The sequence below is a fragment of the Gorilla gorilla genome, chromosome 20 (genome assembly GCF_029281585.2).
Source record: "Gorilla gorilla gorilla isolate KB3781 chromosome 20, NHGRI_mGorGor1-v2.1_pri, whole genome shotgun sequence".
In the NCBI taxonomy this organism is placed as follows: Eukaryota; Metazoa; Chordata; class Mammalia; order Primates; family Hominidae; genus Gorilla; species Gorilla gorilla.
Genome location: NC_073244.2, coordinates 53,317,604 through 53,337,639, shown reverse-complemented (window position 1 = coordinate 53,337,639; position 20,036 = coordinate 53,317,604). Strand labels below are relative to the sequence as shown.

Sequence of the window (20,036 nt, the reverse complement as noted above, 5' to 3'; positions counted from 1 at the left end):
TTATTTTCATCAGACTTGGCTTCATTCTTTTCATAACTGCAGCAAGAGGAGTGACTGACCACATAGACTTTTTTTTTTTTTTTTTTGACGGAGTCTCACTTTGTCGCCCAGGCTGGAGTGCAGCGGCATGATCTCGGCTCACTGCAAGCTCTGCCTCCAGGGTTCATGCCGTTCTCCTGCCTCAGCCTCCTGAGTAGCTGGGACTACAGGCGCCCACCACCACTCCCGGCTAACTTTTTTTGTATTTTTAGTAGAGACGGGGTTTCACTGTGTTAGCCAGAATGATCTGGATCTCCTGACCTCGTGATCCGCCCGCCTCGGCCTCTCAAAGTGCTGGGATTACAGGCGTGAGCCACCGCGCCCGGCCCACACAGACTTTTTTAAAGTTGCTTTGCTGGAAGTTTTTATAAGGAATCTCAGATTACACTTTTAGAAGTTTAATTGACACTAGGAAGCCAAACCAAGGCTGACTTCAGACTTTGTTTGTAGTACCTATGGGTTTATTACCTATGGGTTTATATCCTCAAATATGACATTCTAGTCAAAGTTTTGGTAATATAACCAATGTTTTCAAACGTATTCTGTTATACAAAGAGCAGATTTTTATTGAATTTGTGCAATAACTATATTACCATACAATATAAATATTCATGAATAGTTTCCCAAGTCTGGAGCGACCACATAGGGAGAAAATGTAAATGTCTCAATTTTTGTTCACAAAAGTATATTTTATCAAATTGCTGTAAGCTGTGGATAGCTTAAAAGAAAAAAAGTTTCCTGAAATCTGGGAAACAAGACATTTAAAGAATCAGCAAAATTTCAAATAAAAAATTATGAAAATATTATCCTCATTAGTTCATTTAGTCCCATGAAATTAATTATTTTCTCTGCTTGATCTTGGTGGACAGTTTCATGAAGCTGTCAGTTTGTTCATTAAAGTTTTGGAAATTCTCAGACAGTGCAGTGGTATCAGAAACTTGTATTCAACAGTACAGGTCAGAGTCTTTTCTTTTCTTTTTGAGATGGAGTCTTGCTCTGTTGCCAGGCTGGAGTGCAGTGGTGCGATCTGGGCTTACTGCAATCTCCACCTCCCGGGTTCAAGCGATTCTCCTGCCTCAGCCTCCTGAGTAACTGGGACTACAGGTGCGCACCACCAAGCCCAGCTCATTTTTGTATTTTTAGTAGAGATGGGGTTTCACGATGTTGGCTAGGATGGTCTCAATCTCTGGTCAGAGTCTTTTCTGTAAATATCCTTGGTAAAGAAGCAATTTTAGACTGTAGCTGTTGCAAATGCTTTAAGGAAGAATCAAAACAACTGTCTGTGAATGACAAAGGTTTAAAATGAGTACGGTTAAAAATCTGATGATAATTTATTATAATAAGAACACAACTCACATAGAAATTTTGTTACTTCTGTGGCATATGACATTATGGCTGATAACCTATTAGATTTCTAGAATTTCTTATATAACTTTTGGAATACATCAATAACATACTCATAAATATAAGTTAGAGAAAGTTTAACACACTAATGATTTGACAGTGCTTCCCATATAATTTAACATATCAAATAATGTGGCCTTTCCATTTAGCTTCTGTTTCTCAACTAGATTCCTAAGTTCCTGGTGGAGCCCATTAATGAACAGGGCCAACGAAGTATAGGCTTACGTATGTTGAAAAACTCCACAGGCAATTCCTTTTTTTTTTTTTTTTTTTTGAGATGGAGTCTTGCTCTATCGCCCAGGCTGGAGTGCAGTGGCACGATCTTGGCTCACTGCAATCTCCACCTCCTGGGTTCAAGCGATTCTCCTGCCTCAGCCTTCTGAGTAGCTGGAATTACAGGCACATGCCACCATGCCCAGCTGATTTTTTTGTATTTTTAGTAGAGAGGGGGTTTCACCATGTTGGTCAGGCTGGTCTCGAACTCCTGATCCGCCCGCCTCGGCCTCCCAAAGTGCTGGGATTATAGGCGTGAGCCACCGTGCCTGGCCAGAAAAACTCCATGGGCAATTCTAATACTCCTAGCTGAAAGTCATGGGTTTAGCCCCAAGTCCTACCTATTTAGAACGGGGTTTCTCCATCTTGGCTACACATTAGTAGCATCTGGGGAGGCTTAAAAATTACGAATGCCTGGGTCCCACTCCAGACCAGTAAATCAGAATTTATGGGTGGGACTTAAGTATCCATTTTATAAAATGTTTCTGAGTGATTCCAATGTGTAGCTATATTTTCCATCAGATTTCTCTGATTTCTTGTGATGTTCACTCCTTTCTATTTTGGCATTATGATTATTTTTCAGGTTTTGTTTCCTGTCATAGAATTAAGGACCTTGCCTTCTTCATTTCTGTATTTGTTATGAACACATGAATTGGTTATCAGGAAAAGGTTCTCAGCCACAGGCAGGTTGTGTCCTGAGCTTAAGACTCACATGTTAATGCTACAGTCTTTGTTCTTGATGAGGTCAGAAGTTGCTTGTGATGAAGGGTGTGGGTAACTCCACAGTGCAGACAGTGGAAGGAGGTCACCCTGTTTGACATGTTTTTAGGTGTAACGCTGGAACTAAGAATTCTGTGTACATGTGGGGTGGAGAGGCAGGGATGTGTAGGGAGACAGATCTATTAGGATGATGGAATTATATAAGGGAGTGGTGGTAAAGGAAGTGAAAAAGATTAGTAAAGAGAAGAAATGTGAACTTATCTAATACACCACAGTAGGCCCCTGTGTCTTCTTGAGTAGGCGAGTGAACTAGATTTTAGGAAGGTAATGAGGCAGTCATATGCAAGAAAGATTTCAAAGACTGGCAACAAGGGGTCAAGCAGGACTTTGAGCAGTTGTTGAGGTTTATGGGAATGGAGAGAATGACACAAGTGAGAGATGTTAAAAAAGGACCAAGAGGCTTTGACGATGTATTGAATCTGGGAAACAAATGAGCAGAGGCTGGTGATAATTATATCTAAGAGACAGTGGCGTACAGGGAGCATGAAGACCAGGGAAGAAGAGACCTGCAGGAATTAGTGCTGAGAAGCAGGAGCTTGGGGGTAGGAGGAGGAGATCCAGTCCCAGATACAGGTGAAGAAAACCTTTCCCTCTCCCAAGCATGGCAGTCAGCACTGCAGGAAACAGAACAAGAGGAAAGGCCGTTATACCTACCAGTCTTCCTGAAATGCAGAAACTACACCAGAGCTGCTATATCAGAGCAACCCCAACCAGCACTCCAATCATGATGCCGACAGTGGCCCCAGCTGAGAGACCAGGAGAAGTTCCAGATGCTGAATCGTCTGTCATGGAAAGAAAAGAGAAGGAATGAATGTGATGTTATTTTACAGTGGGGTGCCCCAGGTTCCAGCTCTCAGCATGAAGCAGTCTCTACTTGTTGCTTCAAGGAATGCATTAGTTTTGTGGGAAAGTTGCAATTTTTTCTCTCTCACTGTGTTTCTAGTTGGTGATCAGTCTTCTGTCAATTCCACCCTGGCCTGTCTGCACTCAGATATTTCTGAAGGCTTTGAAATTTGAGAAAGTCTGATTGCTATTTTTGCGTGTCATTAGAACTTTCTATCTTTTCATGGTTGCATCTTTTTCTCAGTGTCTCAGTTGTGGTAGGCATAAATAAGTCTGTTGGGTCTCTATGGCAGGGACTTGATTGGCAGAAGGCCCAGGCTAGTGCATTGTGTATTTACTAAGTCCGTTGCACAGAGAACTCGCTTCTCATGGGCTCCCACCAGGGGAATGAAAAGCCCAGTTCTGGGGGACTCTGCTTCTCTCTCATGGGTGAGGGGCTTGACGACGCCCCACCAGCCTTGTGGAAACTCTGAGAACTGCATCACTATCTAAAACTCTCTCCTCTTTCTCCTTCTCAGGAATCAGATCTGCATCGTGGTCTGAGGGCTCTCTCAGGCTCCTCCCACTTCTACTCCACTTTTCCTCATGGTGGTTTTCCCGGGTAAATTATCTTGCACCTCTAATTCCATCTTGGCTGAATCTCAGTGGATGAAAACTAACATACCAGGCTTGATTCTTTGCACTTAACTTTTTTTTCTCTCCCCCATTTTTAGCCAGTAACCATGTCCTAGTGGGTTTTCATTTGGGGCTTGGCTCTCACCAGTCAACTCAGGCTGATGATTAATGCTATGTTAGCTACTGTAAATGCTTTTCTGGCATCTCATTTGATCCATACAATAACCCTGTTGGGTAGGCATGATTTCCATCTTACAGATGAAACGACAGAGACTTGGAGTGGTGAAAAAACTTATCCAAAGTCATATAATTAGTGAGAAGTGGATCTAGGATTTGGCTCTAGAACTGCCTAACTTCAAGCTAATAATAACAGTAGTGATAATAGCAGCTAATATTTATGAAGTTTCCCTCTGTGTGTAGCATTTTGCTGAAGGCTTAATCGAATATTACATTAAATCTTTAAAACAATACTGTTAAACAGTCATTCTTATTGCAATTTTCATTTTTCCTCCATTTCCTGGTGATGAGAATTATTACAATTTTCAGTTGAAGAATTGAAGGCTTAGGGAAGTTAAGAATCTTGTGTGAGAAATTTAATGGCAAATACATTAAAAATAAAGAGAGATCTCAAATCAACAACCTAACTTTACAACTTCAGGTTATAGAAAAAGAACCACCTCAAACTGCAGATAGTACGTGAAGGAAATAATAAGGATTAGAGTTTAAATACATAAAATGGAAAATTGAAAAACAATAGAAGGAATCAATGAAACCAAAAGTTGGTTCTTCAAAAAAGATCAACAAAATTGACAGTCATTTATTAGATTGACTAAGAAAAAAGAGAGAAGATTCAAATTACTAAAATCAGAAATGAAAATGGAGGTATGGCGGCTCACACATTTAATCCCAGCACATTGGGAGACTCAAGCAAGAGGATTGCTTGAGGTCAGGAGGTCAAGACCAGCCTGGGCAATATAGGGAGACACAGTGTCTACAAAATTTCTTTAAAAAACTATCCAGGCATGGTGGCACATGTCTGTAGTCCCAGCTTCTCAAGAGGCTGGGGTAGAAGATCACTTGAGCCTTGGAGGTTGAGGCTGCAGTAAGCTATGATGGCACCACTGCACTCTAGCTTGCGCTGGGCTACAGAGTCTCTTAAAAAAGAAAAAGAGAAAAAAAAAAAGAAAATGGAGATATTGCTACCAATGCTACAAATTCTACAGAAATATTAAGGACTACAAGAACGCTATGAATAATTGTATGCCAACAAACTGTTGAATAACCTAGATGAAATGGACAAATTCCTGGAAACACAAAAAAATTTAATAGGCCTATAATTAGATAGAACCAATAAAAGCGTTTGACAAAATTCACCATCCTTTCACAACAAAAACTCTCTAATTATGAATGGAAGGAAACCACCTCAGCATAATAAAGGCAATGTGTGAAAAGCCCAATGCTAACATGATACTCAATGGAGAAAGACTGAAAGCTTTCCCTGTAAGACCAGGAAAAAGACAAGAATGCCTGCTTTTGCCACATCTATTCGACACAGTATTAGAAATCCTAGCCAGAGAAATTAGGCAAGAAAAAAAAAGACATCCAAATTGGAAAGAAGAAGTAAAATGATCTCTGTTTTCAGATAACTTGGACTTCTATGTAGAAAACCCTGAAGATTAAAAAAACTTGTTAGAGTTAATAAATAAATTCAGTGATGTTGCAGGATACAAAATCAGCATGCAAACATCAGTTGTACTTCTACACACTAACAATGAACAATCTAAAAGGAAATTAAGAAAAAAATTCCAATTCACATTAACATAAAATAGTATAAAATAGTTAGAAATAAGCTTAACCAAGGAGGTGAAAAGATTGTGCCTTGAAAACTATAAAACACTGCTGAAGGAAATTAAAGACAACATCAATAGATGGAAAGACTTTTTTTTCATGGATGGGAAGTCTCAATATTGCTAGGAGGACAATACCACTCAAAGTGAGCTGCAGGTTCAACGCAATTCGTACCAGAGTCCCAGTGACTTTTTTTGCAGAAATAGAAAAACATATCCTGAAATTCATATGGAATCTCAGAACTCTAAATAGCCAAACAACCTGGAAAATAAAGAATGAAGCTGGAGGACTCACACTTCCTGATTTCAGCATTTGCTATAAAGCCACAGTAATCAATACAGTGTGGTATTGGCATAAAGGAAGATATTGAAACCAAAGGAATATAATATAGAGCCCAGAAAGAAATGCTTGCATATATGGCCAAATGATTTTTGATAAGGGTGCCAAGACCATTTAATGGGGAAAGGACAGTCTTTTCAACAAATGATATAGGGAAAGCTGAATATCCATGCACAAGAACAAGTTGAATCTTTGCCTGATACCATATATGAAAATTAACCTAAAATGGATCAAAGACCTAAATGTAAGAGTGAAAAGTATAAAACTCTGAGAAGAAAACATAGGGAAAAAAGCTTAATGACATTCAATTTCACAGTGATTTCTTGGTTATAACAACAAATAGGCAACAAAAGAAAAAAATAGATAAACTGGACTTCATGAAAATTAAAAACTTTTTTTTTTTTGACAGAGTCTCGCTCTGTCACCCTGGCTGGAGTGCAGTGGTGCGATCTCAGCTCACTGCAAACTCCGCCTCCTGGGTTCACGCCATTTTCCTGCCTCAGCCTCTTGAGTAGCTGGGACTACAGGCGCCCACCACCAAGCCTGGCTAATTTTTTTTGTATTTTTAGTAGAGACGGGGTTTCACTGCGTTAGCCAGGATGGTCTTGATCTCCTGACCTTGTGATCCACCTGCCTCGGCCTCCCAAAGTGCTGGGATTACAGGCGTGGCCACCGTGCAGGACCTCGAAAATTAAAAACTTTTATATATTAAAGAACATTATTGAGAAAGTGAAAAGGCAACCTATGAAATGGGAAATATATTTGCAAATCATATATCTGATAAGGGATTAATTTCCAGGATATATGAAGAACTATTACAAATCAACGACCACGAAAATCCAAAATCCCAATTAATAAATGGACAAAGGACTAAAGTAGAGATTTCTCCTAGGAAGATATACAAATGGCCAACAAGCACATGCAAATATGCTCAACATCACTAACACTTAGAGATATGCAAGTCAAAGCCACAATGATACTCCACCTCACACACATCAGGATGGCCACAAAGCAACAAGTGTTTTCAAGGAGGTGGAAAAATCGGAACTCTAGTGCATTGCTGATAGAAATGTGAAATATTAGCTACTGTGGAAAATGGTATGGTTGTTCCTCAAAAAATTAAATAAATAATTAACATTTGGGGCCGGACACGGTGGCTCATGCCTGTAATCCCAGCACTTTGGGAGGCCAAGGTGGGCGGATCACGAGGTCAGGAGATCGAGACCATCCTGGCTAACACTGTGAAACTCAGTCTCTACTAAAAATAAAAAAAAAAAATTAGCCAAGCTTGTTGGTGGGCACCTGTAGTCCCAGCTACTCGGGAGGCTGAGGCAGGAGGATGGCGTGAACACGGGAGGCAGAGCTTGCAGTGAGCCGAGATCGCGCCAGTGCACTCCAGCCTGGTCGACAGAGCGAGACTCCATCTCAACAAACAAACAAACAAACAAACAAAAAAAGAATTAACATTTGATCTACCAATTTCATTTCTGGACATACACCAAAAAGAATTGAAGGCAGTGATTTGAACAGATATTTGTACACTGATGTTCACAGCAGCATTACTCACAATAGCCAAAAGGTGGAAACAACTGAAAAGTCCATTGAAAGATAAGTGGATAGAAAAATGAGGTGTATCCATACAATGGAATGTTCTTCAACCTTAACAAGGAAGAAATTGTGATACATGGTGCAAAATGGATGAACCTTGAAGACATTATGCTAAGTGAAATAGGGCAGACACAAAAGGACAACTATTATATACTTCCATTTTTGTAAGATCGTTAGAATAGTTGATTACCTAGAGACAGAAAGTAGAATGGAGGTTACCAGAGTTTAGGGGGGAGAAGGAGTTACTGTTTATTGGGTACAGAGGTTTAGTATGGTAAGATGAAAAAGTTCTGGAAATGGATAGTGTGATGTGATGGTTAGACATGAGTATAAAAAGACTTGATTTTTTTTTCCTTTTTTTTTTTTTTTTTTTGTGATGTAGTCTCACTCTGTCACCCAGGCTGGAGTGCAGTGGCTCAATCTCGGCTCACTGCAACCTCCGCTGCCCAGGTTCGAGCGATTCTCCTGCCTCAGCCTCCCGAGTAGCTGGGATTACAGGCACCCACCACCATGCCTAGCTATTTTTTTTTTTTCTGTATCTTGAACTCCTGACCTCAGGTGATCCACTCGCCTTGGCCTCCCAAAGTGCTGGGATTACAGGGGTGAGCCACCACACCGGGCAATATACTTGATTGATATTTATGCTGTTTCACTTAATTGTACACTTAGAAATGGTTAATGTTAAGTTTTATGTTAGATATATGTAGTGGCTGATAGTCTTACCCTCTCTATAAACACACACTTTTTGGCACTGCCCGTTCCCTCCCATGCAGAGCCCCTGTGGCTGAATCTCCCTATTTCTCCAAGTGTGTGTCACTCACTTTCCTCTGCTGTGTCCTATGTGCTGTGTCCACAGCCTCATACAGCCAGTGACTTCAGAGCCAGGACACAGCTCAGGAGTCTGTCCCGAGGCTCCCTCTTTTCCCATTTCCCTGCAACCTGACCCAAGGGAGGCTCTGCTGTGGATTGGCAGCTTGATTTACCCAGGTTCAAAACAGGCCACCTGGACACCTTCTCCACATGGCCCGGTCCCACCCCAAGTGGAGCCAGGGCAGAGCCAGTCACCGGGTGAGCCGGGCGCAGGGCAGGGAGCAGAGTCTGAGTTGCTCCTGCCTCATCCAAGGGGCTTCCTCCTCTCATTTGGGGAAAAAGTGTGGGCTGGTTTCAAAGCCTCCTTGTTCCTTGTAGCTCATAGAGTAGGTGAAAAAACACAAAGAGGTGACAGAAAGGGACATATTGGTGATAGAGAGGAGCAACTCGACCTTAAGGACCCTTCTTTCTTCTGGACTATGAAGTCCCTTTCACTATAGGGGGCCTTCTGGGGCTAAGGGAGGCCCCTCCCCACATTCCAGGCTGGACCCGAGGTCAGCCATGAGATATCAGAGAAGCAGGGGAGGAGAGAGTTGGCCGAGATGGAGTGAGGGGGCTCAGGATAGAATTTGGGATTTCCTTGTGCCCATGGAACACAGACTGGGAAAGAAAATGTCTTCTTGGCTCTTTTGTGAGAACCAGATAGACTCCACCCCAGAACATGATGCTGATGCTCCAGGGAGCCACTTACCAGAGACTGTGATGCTCTTGACTATGGAATTATTGCGGCCAGTAGCCAAGTTAGAGACAAAACAGGCATAGGCCCCGTTATTATTTGGCGTGATTTTGGCGATAAAGAGAACTTGTGTGTGTTGCTGCAGTATCCCATTGATACGCCAAGAATACTGCGGAGATGGGTTAGAGGCCGAGTGGCAGGAGAGGTTGAGGTTCGCTCCCGAAAGGTAAGACGAGTCTGGGGGGGAAATGATGGGGGTGTCCGGCCCATCTGGAACAAAGAGAACAAAGCCACAGGTGATGTCATCAGAGGAAAGGGGAAGCTCCTGATTGTAGAAGGGCCACGGTGTCCCTCTGAATCCTGTCCCAATCCTGTGTTAAAAAGTCCAAGTCGGCCGGGTGCGGTGGCTCACACCTGTAATCCCAGCACTTTGGGAGGCCGAGGCGGGCAGATCAGGAGTTCGAGACCAGCCTGACCAACATGGTGAAACCCCGTCTCTACTAAAAATACAAAAAACATTAGCTGGGCATGGTGGCACGTGTCTGTAATCCCAGTTACTCAGGAGGCTGAGGCAGGAGAATGGCGTGAACCTGGGAGGCGGAGCTTGCAGTGAGCCGAGATCACACCACTGCAGTCCAGCCTGGGCGAAAGAGCGAGACTCCGTCTCAAAAAAAAAAAAAAAAAAAAAGAGTCCAAACCATAACCCTCATGTCCACTGAGTCTGGGTCTGAGACTTTCATCTGTTTCTCCCATCATAGGCTGTGGACTCTGAGCCTCCTAGGACAGGAGCAGCCTCTCCCCTCCTATTCTTGGTCCAGGCTGAAGTTGCCCAAGTTTTCCTGGGACAGGAAGTTATGGCCAGCCTGGGTGTCCAGGGGTGGGAGTCTGCCTCTTTGGACCTGAGGAGAACTGAGAGTCCTGGCCTCTGGCTGTGTGGATTTGGGTTGGAAACCAGGGCCACAGAGGAACAGAAGATACTCACAGAGGACATTCAGGATGACTGGGTCACTGTGGTCAACACTTAATTCGTTCTGGATTCCACACTCATAGGGTCCTACATCATTCCTTGTGACACTGAGTAGAGTGAGGGTCCTGTTGTCATTGGACAGCTGCAGCCTGGGACTGACCGGGAGGCTCTGATTGTTTACCCACCACAGGTAGGTTGTGTTCTGAATTTCAGGTTCACAGGTTAAGGCTACAGCATCCTCATCCTCCACGGGGTTGGAGTTGTTGGTGGTGATGAAGGGTTTGGGTGGCTCTGCTGTACAGATAACGGAGAGAAGATTGCCCTGTGTGGCACCTGTGATTCCTCCACGGGCATTTATCAATCAGAGTTGGCATCTCCCACTTCTCAGCCCAACTGAGTCCTTAAAAGCTCACGGCAGGTGTGTGTGCGTCACAAGACAGATGCACAATGATCTGAGGGCTCAGAGACCATGAGGCCGGCTGTTTTGTGTGGGAGAAGCACAGACTTTCTCAAGTGTGAATTGGGCAGTAGCATTGGGTTGTGGACAGACACAGGGCTGGGGGTCACAGCCCCCAGCACTTCTGGTCCTTTCCTGACTGGCTGGCTGCCTGGCCCATTGGGGTCCTCACCTGGAATTTGAAGGAGCTGCGTTTCTTCCAGCTGCACAGTCCCACACCACCCAGCCAAGGTGTGTTTGCTCTGAGGCTTTGCTATTTAAGGACATCCTAGAGATAGGTGATGATGGAGATGGATGTTTGAGCAGAAATAGTGCAGGAGACTAGGAGCACGTCTAGAGGTGACAAGTCAGGGATCAGACTGTGGGCCATAGATGGGGCAGCTCTGCCCAGGAGTTTGATGGGAACAGAGTTTCATTTTGGGAGGAAGAAAAGAGTCCTGTGGGTAGATGGTGGTGATGGTAGCAGAACAAGGGGAATATATTTAATACCACTGAACTGCACGTGTAGAAAAGTTAAGATGGTAAGTCTATGTTAGATATGTACTGTTACCCTCTGTATAAATACACGATTTTTGACACTGCCATTCCCTGCCGTGCAGAGCCCCTGTGGTGAATCTCCTGATTTCTCCAACTGTGTGTCACTTGCTGTCCCCTGTGCTGTGTCCCATGTACTGTGCCCACAGCCTCATATAGCTGGTGACGTCAGAGCCAGGACACAGCTCAGGAGTCTGCCCTGAGGCTCCCTCTCTTTCCATTTTCCTGCAGCCTGACTGGGACGAAGGGAGGCTTTGGTGTTGATTGGCAGGTTGATTTAGCTGAATTCAGGACAGACCACCCGGGCTCCTTCTCCACACACCTGGCTCCCACCCAGGTGGAGTCAGGCAAGGCCAGTCACCCAGGGGAGCCCAGAGCAGAGCAGGGAGCAGTCTGAGCTGTGTCTCCCTCACCCAAGGGGCTTCCTTCTCTCATTTGGGAAAAAAGTATGAGCTTGTTTCAAAGCCTTGAATGTTCCTTGCAGCTCATGGAGTAGGCAAAAGAACACAAAGAGGTGACAGAAAGGGACACATTGGTGACAGAGAGAAGCAATTTGACCTTGAGAACCCTTGCTCCTTCCCACTCTGTGAAGCTTCCTCCACTACACAGGGCTGTGGGGCTGAGGGAGCCTCCTCCCCACATTCCAGGCTGGACCTGGGGTCCGCCATGAGAAATCAGAACAAGAAGAAAAGAGTCTGTAGAGACACATTGGGGAGGTTCAGTGGGAGAATCTGGGATTTGCTTGTGCCCACTGGACACAGGCTGGGATAGAAAATGTCTTCCTGGCTCTTCTCTGAAAACCAGACAGACTCCACCTCAAAACGTGATGTCAGTGCTTCGTGGATCCACTTACCATAGACTGTGATCGTCGTGACTGTGGTCCTATTGAGGCCAGTGTCTGAGTTATGGGCTTGGCACGTATAGGATCCGCTATTATTCACAGTGATGTTGGGGATAAAGAGCTCTTGGGTGGATTGCTGGAAAGTCCCATCGACAAACCAAGAGTACTGTGCAGGTGGGTTAGAGGCTGCGTGGCAGGAGAGGTTCAGATTTTCCCCTGATCTGTAAGGTGTGTTTAGAGGGGAAATGGTGGGGGCATCCGGGCCATCTGGAGCAAACAAAATAAAGCCACAGGTGATATTGTCAGAGGGAAGTGGAAGTTCCTGGTCTATGGAAGGACCACAGTGTCCCTCTAAGCTGAATCACAATCCTAAAGTCTCGGCCAAACCCCTCTTGTATCTACTGAGCCTGAGTCTGAGATATTCACCTGTTTCTCCCATCATAGGGTGTGGACCCTGAGCCTCCCAGGACAGGAGCAGCCCCTCCCCTCCTATTCTTGGTCAAGACTTGGTCTGCCCAGGTTTTTCTGGGGCAGAAAGTCACAGACAGTCTGGATGTCCAGGGGTGAGGGTCTGTGTACTTGAACCTGAGAGGGACTGAGAAATCCTGCCTCTGGCCCTGTGGATTTGGGCTGGCAGCCTGGGCCAGAGAGGAGCAGATATACTCACAGAGGACATTCAGGATGACTGAATCACTGCGCCTGGCACTCACTGGGTTCTGGGTTTCACATTTGTAGCTTGCTGTGTCATTTCTTGTGACATTGAATAGAGTGAGGGTCCTGTTGCCATTGGACAGCTGCAGCCTGGGACTGACCGGGAGGCTCTGATTGTTTACCCACCACAGGTAGGTTGTGTCCTGAGTCTCAGGTTCACAGGTGAAGGCCACAGCATCCTTGTCCTCCATGGGTTTGGAGTTGTTGCTGGAGATGGAGGGCTTGGGCAGCTCCGCTGTGCAGAAAACAGAGAGAAGATTGCCCTGTGTGGCACCTTTGATTCCTCACAGGCATCTTTCAATCAGAGTTGGCACCTTCCACCTCTCAGCCCACCTGAGCCCTTAAAAGCCCATGGTGGGTGCATGTGTCACAAGACAGATGCACGATGATCTGAGATCTCAGAGACTGCGAGGCTGCCTGCTTGGTGTGGGGGAAGCACAGACTTTCTCAAGTGTGAATTGAGCAGCAGCATTGGGCTGTGGACAGACACAGGACTGGGGGGGAGGTCACAGCTCCTGGTGCCTCTCCTGGTCCCTCACTGACCAGCTGACTACTTGGCCCACTGTGGGGTCCTCACCTGGAACATTCAAGTGCTGGGTCCCTTCCACCTTCAGTCCTACTTTGTTTCCCTAGGTATATTTTTTTCTGTGGTTTCCCTTTGCAAGGACATTCTAGAAATGGATAGTGATGGGTCTTCCCATTGTCCTTAAGCCCTGTACATATTGTGCAGCCTGGCCTGGGACTGGATGTTTCAGTAGAAATAACACAGGGGACACCAGAGGCAAGCCTGGAGGTCAGCTCAGTCGTTAGGCAGTGGAGGCACAAGGTGGGGCAGTTTTTCCCAGGTGTTTGATGATGACTGACTTGAGCCAGAGACCCCTAAAGATAGAGTGGAGTCCAGGGAATGATCTAGAACTTCAGGTGACAGGCAGGAGCTGCCCGGATTTAACAGCAGAACCATATGTATGTTCTTTGTCTTTGGTCTTTGTTTGTTTGTTTGTTTGTTTGTTTGTTTTTTGAGATGGAGTCTTGCTGTGTTGGCCAGGCACGATCTCGGCTCATGGCAACCTCTGCCTCCCGGGTTCAAGCGATTCTCCTGTCTCAGCCTCCCGAGTAGCTGGGATTACAGGCGCCCACCACCACGCCCAGCTAAATTTTGTATTTTTAGTAGAGATGGGGTTTCACCATATTGGTCAGGCTGGTCTTGAACTTCTGACCTCAGGTGTTCCGCCCACCTCAGCCTCCCAAAGTGCTGGGATTACAGGCATGAGCCACTGCGCCCGGCCTGTCTTTGGTCTTTAATGTCCCTTCTCCCCTTGCAGAGGGCAGGCGAGGATGGTGTGGATCTCTCCATAAATACATGTGGACATTTGCAAATGCAGAACTGACTGGTGGAAAAGGGGGAGCATGAACTGCTGGAAATCTGGCCCTCAAGGACCATGTGTGTTTGACAGTTATGAGACAGAACTTTGAGAAGAAGTTTTGCAATTATTTTCTCCCATTGGACATTATGCTAAATGAAATAAGCCACTCACAGGGCAGATACTGTAGGATTCCACTTATATGAGGTCCCTAGAGTAGTCACACTTGTGGAATCAGAGAGTAGAATGGTGGTTGTCAGGGCCTGGGAACTGGGGGAATGGAGAGTTGTTCATGGGTCTGCAGTTTCAGTTATGCAGGAGGAGGAGGTTCTAGGGATCTGCTGTTCAGCTTGGTGCCTATAGTTCATACAGATTGAGTATCTCTTATGTGTAAGGCTTAGGACTAAAAGTGTTTTGGATTTCTGACTGTTTTTGAGTTTTGAATATTTGCAGTATACTTACCAGTTTAGCACCCCAAATCTGAAAATACGGAATCCAAAGTGCTCCAGTGAGCCTTTCTTTTTTCTTTTCTTTTCTTTCTTTTTCTTTTTTTTGAGATGGAGTCTCGCTCTGTTGCCAGGCTGGAGTGCAGTCGCACGATCTCGGCTCACTGCAACCTCCACCTCCCGGGTTCAAGCGATTCTCCTGCCTCAGCCTCCAAAGTAGCTGAGACTGTAGGTGCACGCCACCACGCCCAGCTAATTTTTGTATTTTTAGTAGAGACGGGGTTTCACCATGTTGGCCAGGATGGTCTTGATCTCTTGACTTTGTGATCCTCCCGCCTTGGCCTCCCGAAGTGCTGGGATTACAGGCGTGAGCCACCGTGCGCGGCCTTCAGTGAGCATTTCTTTTGAGAATCATGTCAGTGGTCAAAAAATGTTGGATTTTGGAGCATTTCAGATTTTGGATTTTCGGATTTGGGATACTCAATCTGTAGTACTATAATTTGCCCTTAAAAATTTGTCAGGAGTTTAGATCTCATGTTATTTTCTGACTATAGTTAAAAAAGTGAAAGACATTTGGGGGAAACATTAAGTTTTTTCCATAAGTGGAAATTCTTATCAATGGCCTAAAGATCTAAGATCAATTGCTGGAAGTAGTACTTCTTTTAATATTATACTAAGGTTTAGGTCTGCTCTGAATTCCAAAGTGATCACATTATGCTCAAAGGAAGATGCTGAAGGTGGTTTGAAATCAGTGACTCCCTGAATAGAGAGAGGGATGTGAGACCTGTTAAGAGGACAGAACCGGTCAGAGAGGAACTCTTAGGTGTGTCAATTACATAAAGGGAGAAATGATGCCAAGTTAGGAGAAGCAATGTGTGTGATGTTAGTAAATTTAGAAAGCGCTCCCTGCCCCTAGTTCCTGTGCAGAGTTAGGCAAAAAGAGGAGAAGCCTCAAAACAGGCATGTGAAAGGTTTTCTTCCTCTCCTATCAACCTCAGAAAACACAACTAGAGTTTAAGTTTGTGTAACTGGGCAGAGTCTAAGTGAGACGCCAGTGGCTGGTTCACTTCTCAGTCCAAGGCACTCCACCTTATGACAATGGCATCATCGTGAGGACACAGGTGTATGTGGAATGGGCAGCAAACCTATCAGACAGCACCTGCCTGGCCAGCTCCACCTGGGGGAGGTCCCAGGATCCACTGGAGGATGTGAGCCCCACACCAGGATGAAGATGGAGTGGGTAGTGAAGTGGGTGAAATAAGCATGTGGGCTTTGGGGACTGCAGACCTGTCCTTCTGCCTCTGACCGCCTGGTGAGTCAGTGTAGGGAGTGGATGGAGGAGTCGCTCATTCCCGTCCTGCTGCCTGTTCTGTGTGTTGGCCTCGTGGAGGTAAAGAGCCCTGGGCGGGGACACAGCGGAAGCTCATTCTCCTGGTGACCTGTTGACATTGGCTTGTGATGGAGCCTGGCAGGGGCGGCTGCTCTGGCTGATTTCTGTGCCTTCCCTATTGCCTGGGAAGTGGGCCAGGACACAGTGTGAGCGGCAAGAAAACAGGACTGCCAGCCTTGTTCCAGGGAGTGTCTGGGGAAGGCCTAAGAGTGGAGGAAGATGTTCAGGGATGGGCATCTCAGCTGGAATGAAGAGGGAGGAAGACGAAGAACATGGAGGAACAGAAGAAAGTCAGAAACGCCCATGGCAATGAGCCATGCGGGGTATAGTGACCTCGGAGACCCCAGGACCAGGAGTCCCTTGGCTGTCCCGACAGGACCAGGGAGCCTTGAAAACCCTCCCATGGCCAAGGAACCCCAGAGTCACATGAGATAGGGTGGCTTTCGGGACAGGGGGTCAGAGGAATGGTACATGGATCTCAGTCCCTGATGGACAGGGAACAGGTGTGGTCAGAACCTCCCAGGATTCTGCATCCAGGATCCAGTCTCTATAGAGGTTATGGATCATTCCTTCATTCATTCCCCCCTTCATGAGAGAGCTACTGAGCAAGCGTGTGTCTCACTTTGGGCCTCTGTTGGCACAGGGTGTGAGTGGGGAGAGAAAGCGAAATCCTTTCCTTTATCCTTCCGTGGGAGTGACACTGACACATCGGGAAACACAGGATTTGAGGTCCAGTGAGGGGGCTGTGGATCTCAGGGAGAGGCCTGGACAATCTCGGCACTGACCCTGACTGTTGAGGAGATCTAGTTCTAGAGTAAAACTGATTAGTTCTCCATTTACTTCTCACTCTCCAGACCAGAATCTCCGCTTCTGAGCTGTGGATGCCCAAGACAAAAGGACGCAAGCCCATGACTGGTCTCAGATGCAGATGCCTAACAGCAAACAGCCCCACCCACCCCCGGTTGAGGAGAGGAGGGGGCTGTGGCTACAGACAGACCTCACGTGACTTCAATCTGACACCTATGGCCTGTGTGACCCTTGTTAGTGACCGTCTCCCTGTGCCTCAATTTCCTTTCAATAAGTAGGATAAGTGCTATTTGGCTGTGAGGTTGTTTGTGAATTAACCTCAAAATATTTACAATTACTTGATCTCAGCTCTGCACAGAGGAGCTGCTCAAATGAACATCATTTATGTTTATTTGCCTCCAAGAGAGAAGGCCCTGGGCCTGATCCCTGGTGGACAAGGAGCTGCCGGGAGCATCTTCTCTCCTCTGTTCCTCTTCCTGGGGACACTGAGCTTCCCATGGAGTCACCTATGTCCCCAGGGCAATGGACTGACACCCTAATAACCTTGTCTATCTATCCTCCCCACATTGAGTCTCAAGTAAAGGACAAGGCTCTGTCCTTGTCCAAATGAGACTCTGGGGACAGGGAACAGGTGTGGCCAGAAAGTCCGATTCTGCATCCAGAATCCAGCTCCAGGAGCCACAGCCCTTGGACAGCTGCGAAGTCCTTGCTTCCAGTTAGCCTTGCCCAGGAGGCCACAACACAGCCCTGGCACAGGCTCCCCTGAGTCACCTGGAACCAGGAGCCCTGGGGCTGAGCTTCTCTGTGAAGATCCCAGGGGTCCCTCAGGCCAGGCCCTGATGCAGTTCTCCAGGGTCTTTCTCAGGGTCAGGTTTACGGGGAGGGCACGGGGTGCTTGGCTGAGACTGACCTCCCCCTGCTAAGTCCCCTACATCAGACTGTCCTTCCTCTGCAGTGAGTGTCTGCAGGGTCTGGATGCCGGAAAGGAATTCTGATCTGTTGAAGTTTGTCTCTTCTGTGTGTATCCTGCACTAAATGCCCAAACCCTAACACGGTGCGTAATGCAGAGGGGGCCACAGGCACAGCCCAGGCCTGATAATCCTGTGTGTGGGAAGTAGAACTGACCCCCAACATCCAGAGGTCATGGGGGAATCACTCACGGTATACCCGGAACTGGCCAGTTGCTTCTTCATTCACAAGATCTGACTTTATGACTTGTAGGGTGTAGAATCCTGTGTCATTCTGGATGACGTTCTGGATCAGCAGGGATGCATTGGGGTTTATTGTCTCCCGACCACTGTATGCGGGCCCTGGGGTAGCTTGTTGAATTCCTACTGCATATGCTACAATTAGACTGTTGCCATCCACTCTTTCCCCTTTGTACCAGGTGTAGCCAATACGATTCTGGGGCAGACTGTGGGCGAGTAGAAGCACCTCCTTCCCCTCTGCGACATTGAACGGCGTGGATTCAATAGTGACCTGGGCAGTGGTGGGCGGGTTCCAGAAGGTTAGAAGTGAGGCTAGGAGAGAGCAGAGAGCATCGGTCAATATTGGGACCTATGCATTAGGGTGGAAAAATGGGGTCCTGGGTCCTGAGCAGGTCTCTTCATCCCCCAGCCCTGGAGTGAGTGAGTGTGTGTGTGTGTGTGTGTGTGTGTCCTACTAGGTCAAGGTCAGCAGTGTGTCTCCTATTTCCTTAGCACCTCCGACCTTGGCATTTCCCTGTGTGGAATCCGCTTTTCCAGGGGTCTGCACGGCTCCCTCCCCATTGCCTTCAGGTCCTGCTCACATCAGGGCATTCTTGGGAGATCCCTTCCCTGACACCTCCTCTAGAGACCCTGGGTCTTCCTTTTCTGACCTTTCCCTGCTCTGTTCCCTCCAAGGCTCTTGTCAACACCTGACCTCACATTCTAGATCTCTTTGCATGTCTGTCTTCCTCCCCATGAGAGCATGCGCTTCATGAGGGCAGGGATTTGTGTGATCTTGGTTGCACCCCAGTGCCTGGGACAGGCTGCAGATTCCTGTGGATGAGTTCATGAGGGTTCCCAGGGCCCTCCACGGCCTGGGGCTTATTTTCCAATGTCCGCGGTAGGCGGATGAGGACAGTGTTTCATGCCCTGGTTATGTTTTTATTTAAAGTGTCATCTGATGCAGTTATTATGATTTTTAAAAACGTAGTGGCCAGTGACAATTAACTAGGAAAATAGAACACTTGAGGTTTTCCTGCCCCTTTCCAATTCCAGTTCAATTTGATTTTTCTGGTGTGACTCCTGTCCCTCTCTGATGTCCTCTTCCCTATTCAGGCTCCAACAGGAGCCCTCTGTCCGTCTCACAGCCCTGTCCTACCCAGGAGACCCCAGCCAGTCTCTGTGCTCCCTCCTCCCACCCTCTCCCAGGTTGTCCTCCCCTCACCTGTGAGCAGGAGCCTCTGCCAGGGGATGCACCATCTGTGGGGAGGGGCCGAGGGAGACTCCATGGTCTCTGCTGTCTGCTCTGTCCTCCTCTGTGGAGAAGAGCTTGAGTTCCAGGAATGCTTTTGTCAGGGCTGCTGTGACTGTCTGGTCTGCTGTCCTTCCTCCCTCTGCCCTGAGTCTCTTCCTAGGGCAGGAGTACTTCTCAGCATCACGTGGGTCATGGGTGTGGTCTTTATTCAGGTGTCCTCTGTCCCCTCCCCTCTCATTTCTGCCTCTTTTGTCCCTCCTCCTTTTTCCCTTCTATTTTCAGTTCCCCAGACAAATCTTTTCGGCAAGGTGGATGGACCCCCATCCCCTGGGAGGACAACCTGTCTTCCCCAGTGCTGACCTCTGCTGTGTTCTGTCCTTGGGTCTGTCACACCAGGGGGATTATTTTCCTTTGTGACAGAGAAACCCAGCAGGGTCCCGGGTCTCCCCATGCTCTCCAGGGCTCTGGGAAGGTGGGATGATGCCCAACAGGAAGGTGACAGAGGTGGCTCTGGGGGCTAGAAAAAGGCTCACTGGGCGGTGGCTGGGGAGGGACCAGCCCTCTGTCTCCAGTACCACCAACCCCGCCACTGACCCAGGGATGGAGACCCAGGCCCAGAGGTCTCAGGAGTCCCCAGATCCTGCATGTGGAGGGGGAGGTGTCTTGTGTGTCCTGGAAAGAGAGGACTGTGGTGGAGGGAGGTGGGTGACTCTGGGCTCTGCTGTCCTTGGGGAAGGCTCCAGGGGGATCCTCCCTCTCCGTGTCTGTTGGCTGAGCTGCGGCTC

General features: G+C 47.0%; 1 protein-coding gene across 1 annotated transcript; it reads right to left on the bottom strand.

The window, feature by feature from the left end:
- Positions 1-620: 620 nt before the first annotated feature.
- Positions 621-19,477, bottom strand: CEACAM5 (CEA cell adhesion molecule 5). Its single transcript, XM_019014725.4, has 8 exons — positions 19,222-19,477; positions 17,970-18,329; positions 12,762-13,040; positions 12,107-12,361; positions 10,278-10,556; positions 9,311-9,565; positions 3,151-3,278; positions 621-1,319 (listed from the first exon to the last, which is right to left on the bottom strand). Exons 1-7 carry the CDS (start codon positions 19,283-19,285, stop codon positions 3,187-3,189), a joined length of 1,584 nt encoding a protein of 527 aa, XP_018870270.3. The 5' UTR covers positions 19,286-19,477; the 3' UTR covers positions 621-1,319; positions 3,151-3,186.
- Between the last annotated feature and the right edge of the window lie 559 nt (positions 19,478-20,036).

What these genes read in the sequence shown, in the direction of transcription:
- CEACAM5 (XM_019014725.4), bottom strand. Translation starts at nt 19,285, where the DNA reads ATGGAGTCTCCCTCGGCCCCTCCCCACAGATGGTGCATCCCCTGGCAG. An exon ending in GCAGAGGCTCCTGCTCACAG is followed by an intron (nt 18,330 to 19,221) that starts GTGAGGGGAGGA and finishes GCTCTCTCCTAG; the next exon opens with CCTCACTTCTAACCTTCTGG. An exon ending in TGGCCAGTTCCGGGTATACC is followed by an intron (nt 13,041 to 17,969) that starts GTGAGTGATTCC and finishes TTTTCTGCACAG; the next exon opens with CGGAGCTGCCCAAGCCCTCC.